Here is a 20,497-nt window from a genome sequence, read left to right on the forward strand (position 1 = left end):
ATACAGCCCCAAAAGTGCAGCTCATTACCTGATGAACAAGCCAACACTCGTACATCGCGCTATCAAGATTTTTAAAGGGGTTGTCCAGGTTCACAGCTGAACCCGGACATACCCATAATTTCACCTAGGCAGCCCCCCTGACTTGAGCATCGGAGCAGTTTATGCTCCGATGCTCTCCATTGCCCTGTGCAGGATCGCACAGGGCAAGGGCTCTTTTATTAACTATAGCACACTGCTGGGCAGAGGCTTCCACCCGGCAGTGTGTTCGGCGACGTCACCGGCTCTGATGGGGAGGGGGTAATTGCCGGGAGGGAACGCTTCCTTCCAGACAATCGTCTGCAGAATCTGCTGGTGTAATACAGCCATTAGGTCTTGGGACACAATTGAAAATTAGGACCGTCCCTGCATTCCAACAGTCAAAGCATGGCTCCAAACTTTCTCCCTATAGTGACTTCAGAGCTGGGCTTACATATATACAGCCATCTGTTGTACTTTCCTGCTGGTGGTACAGAAACGCCAGAGGGAAGCCAATGTTTTATGGGATAGTTTCTGGGAACCGGTACATCAGCTCTAACGCCAGATGTCTCCCTTTTACTCAACAGAAATATGTTGCATGCAGGGTTTTCTATCCAGCTATGAACTAGGGACCAGTGCACAAAGAAAAATATCATAAGTTAGGCCTGGCTCAGGCATAAAACTATTGGCCAGTCAACTGATATGTGGTGAACACAGCCATCGCTCCATCTCTAGGCCTGACCTCCTTAGAGCAACCTAATTACCTGCCTCCGGGAATCATATAAATTAAAAAATTGAAAAAAATGGGGGCATGGCCAACTGCTGGCATGAGAGCACACGTTTGAGAGCAGCTCCGCTTACCCCCTACAATCCTGAGCCATCCTGACAAACTGCCGACTCCAGGAACAGAGTGGACGGTGTGTAGACGCAGGAGGAGACCCCGCACACCGATTATGGGGCCCAACAAAGCACAGACAGCCTCTGAGAGGCTGAAAGAGTTTGCAAGATCTGAGACCCAAAATGGCACCGCGACTCCATCGCGCGCGGCAGTCACCCGCAGGCAGGCCGCTCAGCAGGCAGAGGCTGAAGACCACATCGAGCCAGAGTTTACTCTTAAAGCTGCTTACGATCAGCTGCTTGTGGCGATATCATCATGCCAGTCCTCGCTCACCGGGAAGCTGGAGGAGGTGAGAGTGGATGTCAGCCTGCTCCGCCATGACATGCAGCAATTGTGGGACCGGGTCAAAACCACTGAGGACCGGGTGTCTGCCCTGGAAGATCAGACCAGACCGCTGGAAGGGCGGGTGCAAGATTTGGAACGGTCAGTGGGTCAATGGCAACAGAAATGCGACGATCTGGAAAATAGATTGCGTCGCAATAATGTGAGGATCCTGGGCCTACCTGAGAAAGCGGAGGGCCGCGATCCGGCTGCATTCTTAGAGACCTGGTTCAAGGCACAGTTCCCTGAGGCGCCCATCACTCCTGCGTATGCGGTGGAGAGAGCTCATCGTGTTCTAGCCAGACACCCCCCACCCGGGGCTCCCCCAAGACCACTCCTAGCACGCCTTTTGAATTGGAGGGATCGCGACCTTATTCTCAGCCAGGCGAGGAGCAAGCAGGATATCAGGCATGACAATGCAAGGATCTCCCTTTTCCCGGATTTCTCGGCTGATCTCCAGAAGAGGAGGGCCACGTTTGTGGCGGTTAAACGCCGGTTACGGGAGCTGAATCTACAGTACTCTATGGCCTATCCAGCTCGCCTCAGACTAATAGACGGCGACAAAACAGTTTTCTTTAGTGACCCCAGAGAGGCTGAGGAATGGGCCTTGAGGAAGGCTGCACAGCAAGTATTACTTGTTCCCTTGTGTCTGTTACAGATGGGACTTCCTGACCTTATTATGTGAGATAGTGTGCCCCGGCCGCGGTTTAAAATGGCCGCTCCAGTTTAATGGCCTCCAGGGAAAGCACAATCGCTTCTCAGGGACATCTCCGAGTAAATTTGTGGATGTTATATTAACTTGTCCCATCATCTTGTGTTAAGGCCAGCAGTTTTTTATGTTACTGCGGTAATGAGGGGAGAAGCACTACCTGTGTGGTAACAACATCTACCTACACCATGCAGGTCCCCAAGTTAAGGACCACTAAGTTAGTCGGTTCTGCACCTGACACACTCAGGTCACTTATGTTATGGTTATATGTTGTGTTATTGTATGCTCAAGTTTACACATTTCAAGTATAGCTGAATGTCTCCATGATACTAGCAGGGGAACAACTGTTTCAGCTGGTTCTGCTGCATGCATTATTGGCACATGTTTTGCGTGAGAGGATATCTGTCTCTGATTCAATTCTAGTGTCCTCGTGGCCCCCTTAAGAGTTATGTCATGGAACGTGAGAGGTTTGGGAGACCCTAAAAAGAGGATTGCAGTGTTTGCCCAGATTAGATCATTTAACCCACATATACTGGGCCTTCAGGAAACCCATCTCACCCCGGAAACAGGAAACAGGCTTAAAAAACCGTGGGCCCAGCACTTATTTAGTGCTTACGGTACCTCTCACTCCAGAGGAGTTGCCCTGCTGCTTCATAGATCCCTCAGGTGTGAGGTTCATCGCTCAGTGGTGGATCCAGGGGGATAGTACATTTTCATATTTGCTCATATTGATTGTGTTCCATATGTGATTGTTAATCTGTACAACTCCCCTCCTGCATCTCTCTCCCTGCTGCAAGCAGTGGTGGGCTTCATGGCCAACTACCCCGCTGCCCACTTCTTGTGTATGGGGGATTTCAATCAAGTGATGAGCGAGGATCTGGACAGATTTAGCTGTAGAGCCGACAGAGGTGGGCTAGGTGGGGAAACCACGACCCTTGCTAGGATCTCCCAAGAAATGGGATGGATAGATATGTGAGGGCCAGGAATCTATATACAAGGAAATATTCCTGTTTCACTCCTTCCAGAGGAGCTATGTCTAGGATACACTATTTATTTGGAAACTCCATAGTGTATACAAATCTGGTGGACATTCGCCATGGACCACAGGGGCCCTCTGATCATGCCCCGGTGCTGGCGGAGCTGGAGATCTCCGACACTGTCTACACGGGCGGCAAGATGCGTATACACCCTTTCTGGCTCACCCTGTTCGGTTTAAATGACAGAATCCCAGATCAGCTGAGCATGTTTATTGAAGTCCAGGGTGACTTTACTGATCCCTTAGGCCCCTTTCACACGGGCGAGTTTTCCGTGCGGGTGCGATGCGTGCGGTGAACGCACTGCACCCGCACTGAATCCTGACCCATTCATTTCTATGGGGCTGTGCACACGAGCGGTGATTTTCACGCATCACTTGTGCGTTGCGTGAAAATCGCAGCATGCTCCTCTTTGTGCGTTTTTCACGTAACGCAGGCCCTAGAGAAATGAATGGGGTTGCGAGAAAATCGCATGCATCCGCAAGCAAGTGCAGATGCGGTGCGATTTTCACGCATGGGTTCTAGGTGACAGTCTATTCACTGTATTATTTTCCCTTATAACATGGTTATAAGTGAAAATAAGAGCATTCTGAATACAGAATGCATAGTATAATAGTGCTGGAAGGGTTAAAAATAATAAAAAAGTTAACTCACCTTCTCCTCTTGTTAGCGTAGATCCCGGTCTGTTCTTTAGCTGTGGGCTAAAGGACCTTTGATGACGTCAGATCACATGCTCCATCACCACGGTGATGGACCATGTGATTGGAGCATGTGATCTGACGTCACCACAGGTCATTCAGTCCACAGCTAAAGAACAGACCGGGATCTACCCGAACAAGAGGAGAAGGTGAGTTAACTTTTTTATTATTTTTAACCCTTCCAGCACTATTATACTATGCATTCTGTATTCAGAATGCTATTATTTTCCCTTATAACCATGTTATAAGGGAAAATAATACAATCTTCAGAACATCAATCCCAAGCCCGAACTTCTGTGAAGAAGTTCGGGTCTGGGTACCAAACATGCGCGATTTTTCTCACGCGAGTGCAAAACGCATGACAATGTTTTGCACTCGCGCGGAAAAATCGTGCATTTTCCCGCAACGCACCCGCCTCTTATCCGGGCAAAAAACATGACGCCCGTGTGAAAGAGGCCTTACTGTTGTGGGAGACATTGAAGGCGTACCTTAGGGGGTGTCTTAAGTCCTCCATATCGTATGTAAAGAGGGACATGCAGTGTAAGGAGGATGACTTGCATGCCAGATGCAGGGAGGCTGAGAGGGAGTTTACTGAGTCCCCCACAGAGGAGCGCAGGGTGGAGTGGTTGTCCAGGGGAAGGCAGTATATGCTGCACTTGTATGAAAAGAGTAAGAGAAAACTTTTTTTCCTTAAGCAACAGGCGTTCGAAACGGGCAATCAGACAGGAAAGTTGCTTGCGCATATAGCTCGCACTAACACTATGGCTCCACCAGTACTTCGCCTACGGGAGACTGATGGACGCATAGTGGAGACGGTGCAGGATATCTTGAAATGCTTTCACACCTTTTACGCGGATCTATACAAGTCGGTGCCTAGCTACTCAGGGCAGGAGCTTGAACTGTACCTCAGTGAAGTTTCCCACCCTAGGCTGAATGACTTGGACAGGGGTATTATGGAGGAGGATGTGGAGAGAGCCATTAAGGATTTAACGTCAGGGAAAGCCCCTGGTCCGGATGGCATCCCGGTGGAGGTGTACTCGAAGTATGGGGAGAGTTTGGGCCCGCAGATGTTAAAGTTGTATAAAGCGGCGCACTCCTGCGGATCATTGCCGGACTCGATGTATGATGCTTCCATTGTTGTGATTTTGAAACCTGGCAAGGACCCGCTGGACTGTGGATCTTATCGTCCAATTTCCCTTTTGAACCTGGACTATAAAATCCCGACTAGGATTCTAGCCAACAGATTGAACAAGGTGATCACGTCTGTGATCCACCCTGATCAGTCGGGTTTTATACCTGGGAGATCCACCTCAGACAACATTAGAAGAGCGCAGGTGGGAGCTGCCGAGAAAGCGAGATGGGCATTAGCTTCCCTAGACACGGCTAAAGCTTTCGACTCACTAGAGTGGCCCTTCTTGACAGCTGTGCTGAGGAGCTTTGGCCCTAATTTTATTAGATTGATTGGCATTCTTTACCGTAATCCCTCTGCACGTATTCAGTTAAATGGTTCATACTCTGACAGACCTTCCCTGCTTAGGGGCACTAGGCAGGGCTGCCCGCTATCGCCTCTGTTGTTCGCAATAGCGATAGAACATTTAGCCATTAGACTTAGGCAGGACCCAATCTATACTGGGGTGTCTGTGGGAGGCAGGGAGGATAAGATAGGACTGTATGTGGACGACTTGATCCTGTTTGTGTCTGACCCGGAGGCGTCTCTCCCGAGAGCGATTGCAGTCATAGAGTCCTCTGGGCAATACTCTGGGTTACACATAAATTGGGGCAAGTCTGCCATTATGCCCTTATGGGAACACGATTGGCCGGAGTGTCATCACAACTTGCTTGTGGTTGATAGGTTTAAGTATTTAGGGGTAATCATTACCAAGGTACCACAGCTCTCTTATGCTTTGAATATTGAACCCCTGGAATCTATGTTCCAAGATAAAGTAAGAGCATGGGAGTCCCTTCCGTTGTCAGTTATGGGGAGACTGAATTTGGTGAAGATGGTGCTGCTGCCCAAGGGTCTGTACCTGTTGTCCCACGCATGTACCCCTATCCCCCGAGGCTTCTTCAAGCGAATCCACGCTCTGATTACAGTCTTTGTCTGGGGCAAATCCAGAAGAAAGCTCTCAATCTCAGTTCTTCAGAGGTCAAGGCTGCAAGGGGGTGCTGCCCTTCCTGGGTCACTGAGGCCCCACGACCTAATGCAGAATCCTATTTGCATGACTATCTGCAGGTATCTACGTTGTGGCCTGTCCTAGAAGGTTCTTGTCACTTACAAAAGGGCACACTTCCAGTTCATAAGCTAGCCCATCAGATTTGGCAGGCGTCCAAACTGAATGCCTACAAGGATCTACCCAGTGAAGTCCCCATATGGGACAACTGTATGTTCCCTCATCTGGCGCGGTTAGAGGGGGTGTCTGAATGGAGGAGGTATGGGGTTCAGGTGTTGGGGAATCTGTATGAGGGAGGGCAGCCGATTTCATTCTTGCAGATTCAGGAAAGATTCTTGGTGCCGCGTACCCTCTTCTACAGGTACCTGCAGCTGCGACATGCGCTGAGGGCCTAATTTCAGGGTGGGAGCAGGTGCATATCCAAGTATCCTATCATTGGGATCCCAGGGCCCTAGAGGGATAGTGTCAGCTCTATACACACATCTGCTTGACTGTCGTATGCTGGTGACCCCGTTGGCTGTCGAGGATAGGTGGAAGTCGCTTATACCCTCTATCTTCTGCGGAGTGGGAGGAGGCGTTAATAGCCCAAATCAGAGTATCCCCCTCTATTAACAATAAGATAATTCATCTCTTTATTCTACACTGCAGCTATCTCACTCCCACTAGACTTCAAAAGATGGGTAGGATTGATCATTCCAGGTGTCACAGATGCGGTGTGGAAGGTGCTAATTTCTGGCATATGATTTGTGATTGCCCAATCATTCGCCAGTACTGGGCGACGATACTGGAGGTTCTTACTACTATGGTCCCTTCGGCACTGCAGCTGTGTCCCAAAATGAGCATCTTGGGTATCGTGGACGAGGAGTCGTGGTCCCATTATCACAGAATTTTCCTGGAGGAAACCTTATTCCTAGCTAGGAAGGCGATTGCCCTGCGATGGATGGGAGATTCTCTCTCCCCCCCAAAAGGACACACACCGTAACGAATAATAATATTAATAAACTGAAAAACAACCACAAAAATGCAGAGCCAGGACAAATACCTTTTTGGTTCAAGGCTTGCTGAAACCAGTCGAGCGCCATCCCAGTTTTCATCTTTACCACTGTGGTATGTGATTATTATATCGACGTGATTGAACAGATAAAAAGTATCTTTAGTGTTAAATTCAGACTGAAAAAAAACAAAAAATAAAATAAAACATTTTTTTCCACATCAAAGGAAAAAGGGGAAAAAAAAAACTAAAGTGAAATGCATATGTTTACTTGCGTGGTATGGGTAGAGCAGTAACATTTCAGTGAATGTAAAGCATATAAGACTGGCATGCTGCCAAGTTCAATGCCAGTGCACAATACTGGACAAGGTCAGCTGTGGTAAAACCAGCTAAATCAACAGAAGACCAGCTCTGCTAAAGCTTCAGAACTGTTCTGAGAGTTAGGGCTCATGCAGACGACCGTATGTACTTTGCGGTCCGCAATAAACGGATCTGCAAAAAATACAGGCGACGTCCGTGTGCATTCCATATTTTCCCGAACGGAACAGCAGGCCCCTAATAGAACAGTACTATCCTTGTCCGTAATGCAGACAATAGGACACGTTCTATTTTTTTGCGGAACAGAAATACGGAAACGGAATGCAAAAGTAGTAACTTAATTTTTTTTTCTGACCCATTGAAATGAATGGTTCAGTAAACGGTCCCCAAAAAAACGCAATGGACACTGAAAGAAAATACGTTGGTGTGCATGAGCCCTAAGTGTTGTCTTTTACATGTAGAAACTAGTACAATATATTCCTTCAATCCTGAATGAATGAGATCTGATAAAAAAAAAAAATGCCCCCAAAACCTGGTCTTCAGTAAAGCGGTGTAAAAAGGAGATTTTGTATAACTTACCAGTAAAATCTCTTTCTCGCTCTTCATTGGGGGACACAGAGACCTTGGGTATAGCTATGTCCTCTAGGAGGCGTTGACACTAGATAAAGCTGTTAGCTCCTCCCCTGGTAGCTATACCCCCTCCAGCCTGGAGAGAGAGCTTCAGTTTGTGAGAAGCAGTAGGAGAAGCAAGCCAACAAAGAAAAAACACAGAACACCAACCATGGCAAGGACCCAACAGGCTCAAACCATCAACTGCCACAACTGTGACCAAACAACAATACTGGGTGGGTGCTGTGTCCCCCAATGAAGAGCGAGAAAGAGATTTTACTGGTAAGTTATACAAAAATCTCCTTTTCTCGCCCATATTCATTGGGGGACACAGAGACCTTGGGACGTCCAAGAGCAGTCCACAAGGGGGGGGAAAGAAACACAGACCCACGGAGCCATCGCCCCTGCAGGCAACAGAAAACTGCTGCCTGCAAGACCAAGCCTCCAGAGGCGGTGCCCGCCGATGCATAAGCATGCACTAGGCAAAGATTTGTGAATGAGCGGAGGAGGGCAGTAGCCGCCCCGCACAACTGCGGCTGAACCCTGAACCATCCGAGCCCAAGAGCGCTAACCCCTCTGGTGAAAGGAGCCGCAACACTGAAGGGTGGAACCCTGTCCCGGGGACAGAAGTTCAAACCAATGCAGACGTGCAATTGACACCCTGGAGGCCGCCAATGTTATGCGAGGACCCTCCGGAAAGACAAAACCAAGGCGAGCACGTACGCCGGAAGGAACTGGAGGCTGACAAATAAACAGTCAGAGCCCTGACAACGGCCAAACGACCCAACACCTGTTCCTGAGGGTGTGAAGGGGAGGTACGCAGTGATTGAAGGCCAGATTCTACATCGAGATGAAAATCAGAGATCACCGTCGGGAGAAAGGAAGAACGACCCCAGGAAAGCTCCTACCCCTGGCAAAACCAGGACAGGTTCAAGGGGAGAATTCCGGAGTGCTAAAAAGACCAAGGTCTGATCCCAAGGCGGTAAAAGGAGGACGGCATGGAGGAACCGTACGGCTATTCCCAGTAGGAAGGAATTGAGGACCCTGGGTGGGTCAGAGGACGCTGGAAGGCCACACAGTGCCGAACCTACCCAGCTACGGAAGTGGTCCACCAATGTCCCCCCGAGCCGACCGGGTGTGACGGGAGACTGAGAAGCTGCCTGAATGAGGCATGCCCAACCGCAAGCCAGGAATCAACACATTGGATAGTCAAAGGTAGTGACGATATGAGAATCATAGACGGAAGAACTCCGTTAGCGACCGTGTAACGACGGTGTAGCAAAACCGCTTGACGGAAGCAAACAACCAAACCAAGATTAGAGAAAAACTTCTGCCTTAAGGAGGAAGAAGAGAAGGGGTGTCCCGTCCCAGGAACAAAACTCCATCAACAGACGCGACAGCACCCCCGCACATCCTGGCGTGGGGAGTCTCATAGTCTAGCCACGGAATGCGTAGCGAAAAGGCATGACTACATCGGACAGACATGCCGACACCAGTCAAGTATCGAGAGGTAGAGGTACACACCGGTAGCGCGCCCAGGACCAACGGTAGGAGTCACCTGTAGAAGGAGGAATACAGGAACGCCACAGGCCAACAGTCGTTCCGGAACGAGACCGAAAGAAAAAGAAAAAACCACAGAACCAAAAACCCTGCATCACATAGATGAGGGGGAGTAGCAACAGAGGAACCACCAAGGTTTGCGGAATGGCCGTGAACCCCAAGCCAGAGAAGGAAGAACGGAAAGAAAAGGGGGAAGGACGAAGTCCGTTCCCCATCCGAGACTAGCAGTATACAGAAGTAGCCACCGGATGAAGCAGGGATGCCATACCCCGCCAAGGAGGAGCCTATGCAGCGCACGCCACCGAATACGGAGACAGAAGAATCCGTCAACTGACGAAGGAGCCGTACAGGAGGAGCCAGATTACGCAATGGCTACTACAGGACCCCCATACCGTAGAGGAATCCGGTAGAAGCCACGGTACCATACCGCCCCAGGGAAGGAGAGCTAACTTTAAACGCTCCACCCGGGAAGGGCGCTGAACAGGAACAACTGCCCAGCAAGCGTCAGGGTAGAACCCCTACCTGATGGAATGCCCCACTGTAGCGACTGCGAACGCTAGTACCCGCACAGGCTGAATAGGCTGCAAGCTAAACCAGAGTGCCAACCCAAACACTTCCCACAACAGGAATGGTGGAAGAGAGTAAGGAGTCAGTGTAACACTTGGCCCGTCGGCACACAAACCAGATATGTGCAATGGTGTACGCACCACTACTGATGCGGACAACACCGTTCCCGATTGGGACAATGGAAACCCATAGAGATGGGAGCCCCTAGGACACAAGTGGGTTTGGGCAGGAGATATAATCCTGCCCAAAACCAGCTCCAAGGAACACAAGGAGGAATAGCCACGTATGCACTGGCGGAACCCATATAGTACTAGAGTAAGTGTACCGAGCACCGTCAAGTACCAACTGTCGCCACGCCCCCAATGAAATAAGCGCAGGCACCTAGAGCCGTGGCGCCGTTGAATTGCAGAATCCGAAGATGTACAGATACTCCCCCGCTAGTGATCACTAACGAAAGAGGGTAAGGCAAGTAGTAAGAACAATGACGCGCAACACTCCGCCTAAGGAAGGATAGTGCGACAGTCGGACCGTATCCAAACTGGTGCCACAGGCAGACACTCCACCAGAAGGGGGGTTAATATCCACGGTGAAAACTAGTGCATATGGCAATCCTGTACCCTATGGGAGAGCAATTAGCACCCGAGACAGGAGGTAATGGATACAGTACCCCTAGTGACCAGTGAGAATGGAATCGCTCCACCAATGGAAGGAGCAAATGAACACGGCAGGCACAGAACCCAGTGGAGGTACAATTCCACCACCTACAGAAGGTGGAATGCCCTGAAAATAGTGTTATTGTACCTAGTCCACCCATGGCAGGGGACAAGTATAAAGGTGAACACCGTATCGTAGTGGTGCAACGATACCGCCTAAGGAAGGGGGTAATGCCCACGACAAGTGCCGCTGGCCACCGTAGACTCAACCTAAGGAGATTGATTCGGATTCACGTCAAGGCCCGAATCAATGATACTCCTCACCCCCCCCTTCGGGCGGACCCACTCCCGTGAGAGAGGGTGCACCCGAGCGTGACCCTGGGAGGAAGAGAGGGGGTGTGGAGATATCGAGGAAAAGACGACCTGCTGTGGTCCGCTTGCGCGCAGGTATATGCATTAGAAAATCGCCCCCAGCAGTCGCGGACTGCGCAGTTGGGGCTCATCAACCAAACTACCTGGGGGTGGATTGGGAACAGAGGTCCCGTATACAAAAAAGGAACCCGCGGAAAATTATCAACCAAACAACCCTAGAGGGTGGATTGGGAATTTCCAGTCTTTTCCCCCCACTGGAATCGCGCAGGTGGGGAATTATCAACCAAACGACCCCATGGGGTGGATTGGGAATTCCAGAGGTTCTCCACAGTATGGCTCAGGTAGAGAATATCGACCAAACGGCACCGGAGGACGGATTGGGATCCCGCAGAGATCCTTAACTGAATTGCGCAGGTGGAGAATTACGGGAATACTTCAGCTGTCCTCCTGTGAGTTGCGAAGGTGGAGAGTTATCAACCAAACGACCCCAGAGGGTGGAATGGGAATTCCAGAGGTTCTCCGCTGTATTGAGCAGGCGGAGAATTATAACCAAACAACCCCGGAGGGTGGATTAGGAATTGTGGAGGCTCTCCGCTATATCGAACAGGTGGATAACTACCAACCAAACGACCCCGGAGGGTGGAATGGGAATTCCAGAGGTTCTCCGCTGTATTGAGCCGGTGGAGAATTATCAACCAAACGACCCCAGAGGGTGAATTGGGAATTGCGGAGGCTCTCCACTGTATTGAACAGGTGGAGAATTATCAACCAAACGACCCCGGAGGGTGGAATGGGAGTTCCAGAGGCTCTCCGCTGTATTGAGCAGGTGGAGAATCACGGAGGGTGGAATGGGAGTTCCAGAGGCTCTCCGCTGTATTGAGCAGGTGGAGAATCATGACCAATGACCCCGGAGGGTGGATTGGTAACTGCAGCGGTCCTGAACTGCATTGCACCGGTGGACAGAAGCAACCAAGCTTCCCCTGAGGGTGGGTTGGAAACTGTCAGAGGTCCTCCACTGGACTACGCAGGTGGAGGATTATCAACCAAACGGCCCAGAGGGCGGAGTGGGAAACTACGGTAAGAGAGGTCGTCACATGTCCGGGGCAGGACACGGGCCCATTTTTGTGCCGCACAGTCAGAGTGGACATGACTGAGGGGAGTAGGGCCTGAATGGAAGTAGACATTTATTTCCAGCCTCATTTAACTTTTTTTTTTTTTTTTTTTAAACTGGTCTGCCTAGCCTCAAGTGGATAATTGGCAGGAAGGGGTTAACAGTGCAATAAGCAATTTTATTGTTCCCAGGCCATCCAACCCCTGATAATCCGGAACTGGCCCAACAGAAGTGGCTGGCCGGAAAGGGTTAACCAATAACGACATTAGGTCCAGGGGCGGTGCTGATGGGGGCGGGGCAGCGGCAGCTAGGCGGGAATAATTCGCGCCAGCCCGCCACCCTCCCCCTCTGAGTCGCGGCCTAGCAGGTCGCGAAACCAGGGCCTAAAGTACCGATGCACAGCCACCCCGGACCCTGCCCCTCTGTACTGAAGTCAGCCGGAGGGTGGAGGGAGGGACCGGAGCGGAGCGCGACACACATCCCGCCTGAGAAGCCGCACCGCGGCCGGGATGACAACAGGGGAAGGAAGCCTATAGGCCCCAAGAGAAGCCGGGGCCTAAATTTGCAGCGGCGCCCGGAGGACCGGGATGTTCACCCCGCGGCCGGAATCGTGACAGCCGGAGGACCTTGTTAAGTAAGTGCCCCTCGGCGCGAGACTACCGCAAGGGGTCAGATGTCTTCCAGAGGTTCTCCGCAAACGACCCCGGAGGGTGCGCGAAAAGCCAGGGGCGTTAACCCTTTCGGAGCTGCGTGCGTGACGCCTGCTCCCGAAAGAATAATTAAAGGATACTGCAGCCAGAGACGGACTGCGCCCAGTCTTTCGCCGGAGGTGCCCGGGGGGAAGATACAGTAACCCTCTAAGAGCCGGAAACAGTCGGCCTAGAGGGCAAGTGAAGGGGGGACCGCGTGTCGCATGGCGCCCGCGGATTAACCCCTTCTCTCTTAGGGGTCTTGTCATAGTTGACTAAAGCCCCCTGGCCGTTAACCATAGGGCGACCCAGGCTGTCAAAGATGGAGGGAGGGGGAAGAGGTCTTCATACTCACCTAGCCCCATGTACTCACCTCTCTCATCCTCTTCTCTTCACCCTCCCGAAGTGGACCCTCAAGGTCACCTTTTCCAGCAGGGTCACCTCCTCAGCAGCTGGCACCGGAGTGGCAGGCGTCTGGTATGGCGGGAGGGTCTTCTCTTTGGCGGACCTAGGTGACCCCTTGGCTGGCGGGATGCAGGGGAGCGAGGCTGCCCTGGTCCACTTTTTCTTCTGTGGGGGAGGCAGCAGTGCGGAATCGGCACTGGCGCAACTCGACCCCGGGAGAACAGGGAGGCGAGGCGACCACTGTTGTCCCATCTGAAAAGGAAGGAAAAAAATAAAATCTTCAGGAGATCCCTGCAGAGCAGGGAGGTCTTGCCTCCTATTGACACTAGAGAAAACTGAAGCTCTCTCTCCAGGCTGGAGGGGGTATAGCTACCAGGGGAGGAGCTAACAGCTTTATCTAGTGTCAACGCCTCCTAGAGGACATAGCTATACCCAAGGTCTCTGTGTCCCCCAATGAATATGGGCGAGAAAGATTTTTTATTTTTTTTTAAAGGAGTTGTTTTAGGCTACATTCACATGAATGGAATAAACAACTAATAGATGTCTATGAGGCTATTCACATGGCTTTTTTTTCTTTTTTTAACCACTTCACATCCGGGCCATTTCCCCCTTCCTTCCATTTTTTGCAAATCTGACATGTGTCACTTTGTGGTAATAACTTTAAAACACGTTTAATTACCCAGGCTATTCTGAGATGGTTTTCTCGTCACATATTTACTTCATGACAGTGGTAAAATGGAGTCAAAAAATGACATTTTTAATTATAAAACAACTAATTTACCAAAAAATTTTAAAAAAATATCACATTTCTATTTCTCTATTGTTATAATAGATAGCAATAACTTTTTTTTTTAGGTATTAATATTACATTCACAAAATGATCCAAACATGAAGTAGGCATATGGGGAATGTAATTTTATTTTTTGGGGATGTTAGAAGGCTTAGAAGTTTAGAAGCAAATCTTGAAATTTTTCCAAAACCCACTTTTTAAGGACGAGTTCAGGTCTGAAGTCACTTTGTGAGGCTTCCATAATAGAAACCACCCAAAACCCCATTTTAGAAACTACACCCCTCAAGGTATTCAAAACTGATTTTACAAACGTTGTTAACCCTTTAGGTGTTCCACAAGAATTAATGGAAAATGGAGATGAAATTTCACTTTTTTGGCAGATTTTCCATTTTAATCATTTTTTTACGCTAACAAAGCAATGGTTAACAGCCAAACAAAACTCAATATTTATTGCCCCGATTCTTTAGTTTACAGAAACACCCCATATGTGGTTGTAAACTGCTGTATGGCAACACGGCAGGGCGCAGAAGGAAAGGAACGCTATATGGTTTTTGGAAGGCAGATTTTGCTGGACTGATTTTTTGACACCATGTCACATTTGAAGCCCCCCTGATGCACCCCTAGAGTAGAAACTCCAAAAAAATAAATAAAAAAAAAGTGACCCCATTTTGGAAACTACGGGATAAGGTGGCAGTTTTGTTGGTACTATTTTAGGGTACATATGATTTTTGGTTGCTCTATATTACACTTTGTGTGTTTTGGCAGTTTTATTTTTATCATTTACAGTGTTCTTCTGACAGGTTAGATTATGTGATATTTTTTGTACATTTATACAGCAGGTTCTTACGGACGCGGCGATACCCAATATCTATATTTTTTTTTTTTTGTTTTACACACTAATATATTTGAAACAAAAAACAAAATCATATTAGTGTCTAAATAGTTTGAGAGACGTCGTTTTTTAATTTTCTGCTCGATTGTCTAAGGTCGGGTATTATTTTTGTGGGATGAGATTATGGTTTGATTGGTACTATTTTGGGGTCCATATTACTTTTTGATCGCTTGCTATTACACTTTTTGTGATGTATGATGACAAAAAAAAAAGGCTATTTTGACAGTTTTTATTTTATTTTTTACGGCGTTCACCTGAGGGGTTAGGACATGTGATATTTTTATAGAGAAGGTTCTTACAGACGCAGCGATACCCAATATGTATACTTTATTTACTTAAGTTTTATACAATAACCGCATTTTTTAAACCAAAAAAAATATATTTTAGTGTCTCCATATCCTGAGAGCCATATTTTTTTTTTCTTTTTTGGGCGATTGTCCTAGGTAGGGTCTCATTTTTTGCAGGATGAGGTGACTGTTAGATTGGTACTATTTTGGGGGGAATACGCCTTTTTGATTGCTTGGTGTTGCACTTTTAGTGAAGGTGACAAAAAACGTGTTTTTTTTAAAGCAAAGTTTAAATTTTATTTTATTTTTTTAACGGTGTTAACCTGAGGGGTTAGGTCATGTGGTATTTTTATAGTGCAGGTTGTTACGGACGTGGCGATACCAAATATGTACACTTTTTTATTTAAGTTTTACAAATTTTTGAAACAAAAAAATTAATATCATGCTTTAGTCTCTCCATATTCTGAGATTCATAGTTTTTTATTTTTTGGGCGACTGTCTTAGGCTAGTTTTACACTAGCGTTCGGCTGTCCGCTCGTGAGCTCCGTTTGAAGGGGCTCACGAGCGGACCCGAATGCTTCCGTCCAGCCCTGATGCAGTCTGAATGGATGCGGATCCGCTCAGACTGCATCAGTCTGGCGGCGTTCAGCCTCCGCTCAGCAGGCGGACACCTGAACGCTTCTTGCAGCGTTCGGGTGTCCGCCTGGCCGTGCGGATCCGTCCAGACTTACAATGTAAGTCAATGGGGACGGATCCGTTTGAAGATGCCACAATATGGCTCAATCTTCAAACGGATCCGTCCCCCATTGACTTTCAATGTAAAAGTCTGGACGGATCCGCTCAGGCTAATTTCACACTTAGCTTTTTTTTGCCAATACAATGCAGATGGATCCGTTCTGAACGGAGCCACCGTCTGCATTAATATGATCGGATCCGTTCAGAACGGATCCGATCGAACGCTAGTGTGAAAGTAGCCTTAGGTAGGGTCTCATTTTTTTCAGAATGAGATGACTGTTTGATTGGCACTATTTTGGGGTGCATATGACTTTTGATCGCTTGCTTTTACACTTTGTGATGTAAGGTAACAAAAAAAAATGGCTTTTTTGTGGCACTGAATCTAATTTTTATGGCATTCACCTGAGGGGTTGGGTAATGTGATATTTTTATAGAGCTGGTTGTTATGGACGCGGCGATACCTAATATGTATACTTTTTTATTTTTATTTACTTTAACACAATAGCATTTTTGAAACAAAAAAAATTATGTTTTAATGTCTCCATGTTCTGAGAGCTATAGTTTTTTTTTTTTTTTCGATTTGCTTATGTAGGAACTCATTTTTAGTGGAATGAGGTGAAAGTTTTATTCGTACCATTTTGTGGGACATACGCCTTTTTGATCACTTTGTGTTGCACTTTTGTGATGTAAACTTGCTTTTTTTTACAGTTTTAATTTTTTATGGTGTTAATCGGATGGAGTGGATCATATGATATATTTATAGAGCTGGCTGTCACGGACGCGGCAATACCAAATATGTCTATTTATTTATTTATATTTTTTTAATAAATAAAAAAAATTAACACTTTGTCCCCCATAAGGTCATACAAGACCTCTGGGGGACATTTGACTTCATTTATTTTTTTCCCACTATTGATTTCTCATGCAACTGGGGCTGACATAGTAGCTGCAGTTACAGGGGAAATACACCCCCCAGAGAGGCTCTACAGCACCAGTGCAGGGCTGATCGAGATCTGTGAAAGACCCGACAGCTCCCACTCTCTCACATGACCGCCGGGCCGGGACAGGAAGCACATACCGTGCAGCGGCGATCTCTGAAAAGACGTTCCAGAACTTCCATTCAGAGTTAAACATCCTATGGGCGGATGTGAGGTGGTTAAGCAGTAGTCAAAAAATAGGACATCCTATTTTTGTCCATTTTTACAGCCAGGTGGACCCCATTGTACACTAGCAAGGGAAAAAATATATATACATATAAAATAAAATGAGCCATTAACCTCCCTGCGGTCTGATTAGGTCAGTAATTTTGTACCCAAAGCGGTACATTGTTTAGCATGAAAATATAATTTTATTCAATAATGTAATTAAATCAAAAACACTACAATTTGTCAAACAAGGGTGCAACATCACTAGTCCCTGTAACAATAGACACTGCATATTGGTTCAATAAACCTCCAGGGTGTGAACATTTTTTTTCAAACATGGGACTGCACAAAGTCAATCAGGACAATGGAGCCTGGTTTCCTTTCGGATTTCTCTTTCCATTATCATCTCGCTTTGAGCAACAAACCACACACATCCTTGTAAGTGCTGAATTTTTTTTTTGTTTTTGGTTGGTGGGATGTAGTCCATGAAGTGACAACCAGTCAGGCGTTCTGGGTTGACAACATCAACAGCACGACGTCCAGGTCTATTCACAGCCATTGATGGTGTTTGGTGGTTCACAAAGATCCGTTCAGCAACTTTCCAAATTAAGTCAGAATGAACCAGAGGCTTGTCACTCTTTTCTCTGTGCAGAATGTAGGCATTCCACAAGCATTGCTCATGAAGATGCCCGAAGATCTTCTTGTAGTACTTATTTTGCCGTTTCAGCATTGCTGGGTAGAATGTAATTGTTTGGTCGGCTCTGTCAACACCTCTCATGGTTTTATTGTAGTCCATCACTACATGTGACTTCATGACTTCTTTCCCACCTTTCGTGTGTACCATAACAGTCGAGGTATTATGAACAGTACTCATTAGGCACACATCTTTTTTGTCATGCCAACGCAGTGCCATCATCTTGCCTTTCTGCCAGGCAACCATTTCTCATCTTCTTGCTAAACATTGATGGCATGTCACGGCGGTTAGCCCTAACGGTTCCATAGGCATCGGTTTTGTTTTTTAGAAGAAACTCATAAAATTCAGGAGATGTATAAAAGTTGTCAGTTGTTACACAATAGCCCTAATTTAGCAATGGTTCAATGAGTGCGAGGACGGAAGATGTTGACATTCCATAGTCACTGTACTTTGGATAGAATTTTGTGCCTTTTTCAGTGTATATAACTGAATTCTAAATGTAATCAGTTGACTATTCGCATAGCATATAGGATTTTATGCCAAATCGTGCCCTCTTTGATGCAATGTACTGTATCCAGCTGAGCCGGCCCTTGTAGGCCATTAGACTTTCTTCTATGCTTTTGTCTCTTTCTGGCACATAGGTCTGTTGGAAACTCTTTACAATAATTTGATATATTTCCCAAATTGTCTTTAGTTTTGGAGCAGGATGAGTAGTTACATCAAATTCCTTATTGTTTGTGAAGTGAAAAAATGTCATAATCAGGGAAAATCTGTACTCTGACATGACCGTGCCCAAAAAAAATGGTTGCAAGTAATTTATTAGTAGTCCAATACCATTTCTGCAGGGGTTTTCCCATCACTCCCTGAGTATTATTAGGCCCAGAAATTTCCAAATGTCATCTTTGGTCACTGGTTCCCACTTTCTGCTTCTTGAAAACTAGCGACATAGAGTAGCGGATTGTTGCTCTTTGTACCGGTTTGTCTCCGTAACAATTTTTTCTATTACCTCATCGGTCAGAAATAATTGTAGGTGTGCCAAAGGGTTGTTGTGCTCAACGTCTACTTTGATACCAGGTGTTTCAGTAAACGGGAATCTTGGGGGCGCTGCCTGACCCGTACCACAGTCAATAGAGCACCAAGTTCGCACACCGCTGAGCTCAGGTGTAGATTCATCAGTCACTTGTCTGATCAGTGTCAGATGAGGAATTTTCCCATGAATCGCTATCGCTCAATTCAGCGAGTACTTCTAAGTCACTGTCATTTATCTGGTCTAAAACTGCTTTTGCACTCAATTGACGCTTTTTTGATGCCATGGCCAAAAAATTTCCAGGCAGAAATGACAGTAAAAGGGCAGACAGGGCACTGGAGAATGATCCCTAGGGACAAATCTAAGGTGATTGGTTTGATACAGTGTAATCCTCACAGATTACACTGTATCACTGCTTGTGTGTGTATGTCACTTTATTGCTTTGAATTTCCCTCCCAGTTCTGCCTCATGCGCCGCCCGACTCGCAGGGAACAGGTAATGGACTTTCTGGGACACTGCAGTGTAAGTTTAGATGTCCGTATGAATGGTGCGGAACGGGTGCGGACCCATTCATTTTCAATGGGGCAGGAATGGATGCGGACAGCACACAGTGTGCTGTCCGCATCTGCATTTCCGGAGCGCGGCCCCGAACTTAGAGCATATCCTATTGTCCAGACAAGAATAGGACTTCTTTATGCAAGTGCCAGCCATCTGCGGCGTTAGTGTTTTGCGGTCAGAGTGTGGTTCGAGGTTACAGCTTCTGGCAGTGAAAGTTAACCCCGAGCCACACTGTGGAGATTAAAAAATAAATAAAAACTTACCTCATCCACTTTCTGCAGAAACACCTTCGCTCTCAGAATGATTAGGTCACCAACGATCCCAGTGTATTCTCTGTGAGCGCACTGGTGATGTTTTAACATATGCAAATTAGCCTCTAAGAGCAACAGGGAAGTTGCTGTTACACCTAAAGACTTTGTTCTCTCCACACCTGCCGTGCCCTCTGCACTTTGACAGGGCCAGGCAGGGCCGGCCTTAGGTGTTCAGGCGCCCTGTGCGAGCTAACCTTGTGGCGCCCCCCCCCCCCCCTAAAAAAAAAAAAATATATATATTGTGTGGCACAGTGTATGCTATATGTGTATAACAAACATATTTCACATGAAAACTTACAGTTACTTGGCTTGGCCCTTGGGGATCTCGGACGCCACTTCCACACGTTGGCCGGGGGCTCGGTGGAGCTGATGAGGTTTTATCCTAATGAGAAAGATTTCATAATAAGTATTTGAAGAAGGGGCAGAGGGATAGCAGAGCAGGGAGAGGCTGGTGCTGCTACTAGGGGGTTATACCATGGGGGAGTAAAAGCCCACCATAATGCCCCCCCCCCCCCAGTAGTAATAATTCTCCTTATAATGTGACAGTGCAAAAAATACCCCCTTGTAATGCCCCCAATTTGAGCTAATGTCCTCATAGTGCCCCCATAATGTGCCAGTATAAAATACCCCTATATAGTGCCCCTAGTGCTCCACACCGTCTTTCTTCCTAGTGCCCCCCATAATGTACCAGTATAAAATGCTCCAGTAGATGCCCTCAGTGTCCCCTATAATTTGCAAGTATAAAATACCCCTTCTTAGTGCCCCCCGTAGATGACCCCATAGTACTCCTCTCCCCCCTTCCCCATAGTACCCACCATGTGTCCCAGTATAAAATTGTACTGTACAGAGAGCCCATATAAAATACCCCTTCTTTGTGGCCTCAGTAGATGCACCTATAGTGCCCCCAATCCTGTGCCAGTAATAATAGCCCCCTATG

General features: G+C 47.5%; 1 protein-coding gene across 1 annotated transcript in view; it reads right to left on the bottom strand.

Moving 5' to 3' along the window:
* LOC122919703 (transmembrane 9 superfamily member 2-like) overlaps positions 1-20,497 on the bottom strand; it is a 129,918-nt gene that overhangs the window by 61,820 nt on the left and 47,601 nt on the right. The window contains exon 6 of the mRNA XM_044268886.1: positions 6,889-7,016. Within this exon, the coding sequence (XP_044124821.1) occupies positions 6,889-7,016 (128 nt within the window). The remainder of the gene's footprint in view (positions 1-6,888; positions 7,017-20,497) is intronic.

Source organism: Bufo gargarizans, chromosome 9, assembly GCF_014858855.1.
Source record: "Bufo gargarizans isolate SCDJY-AF-19 chromosome 9, ASM1485885v1, whole genome shotgun sequence".
Taxonomy (NCBI): domain Eukaryota; kingdom Metazoa; phylum Chordata; class Amphibia; order Anura; family Bufonidae; genus Bufo; species Bufo gargarizans.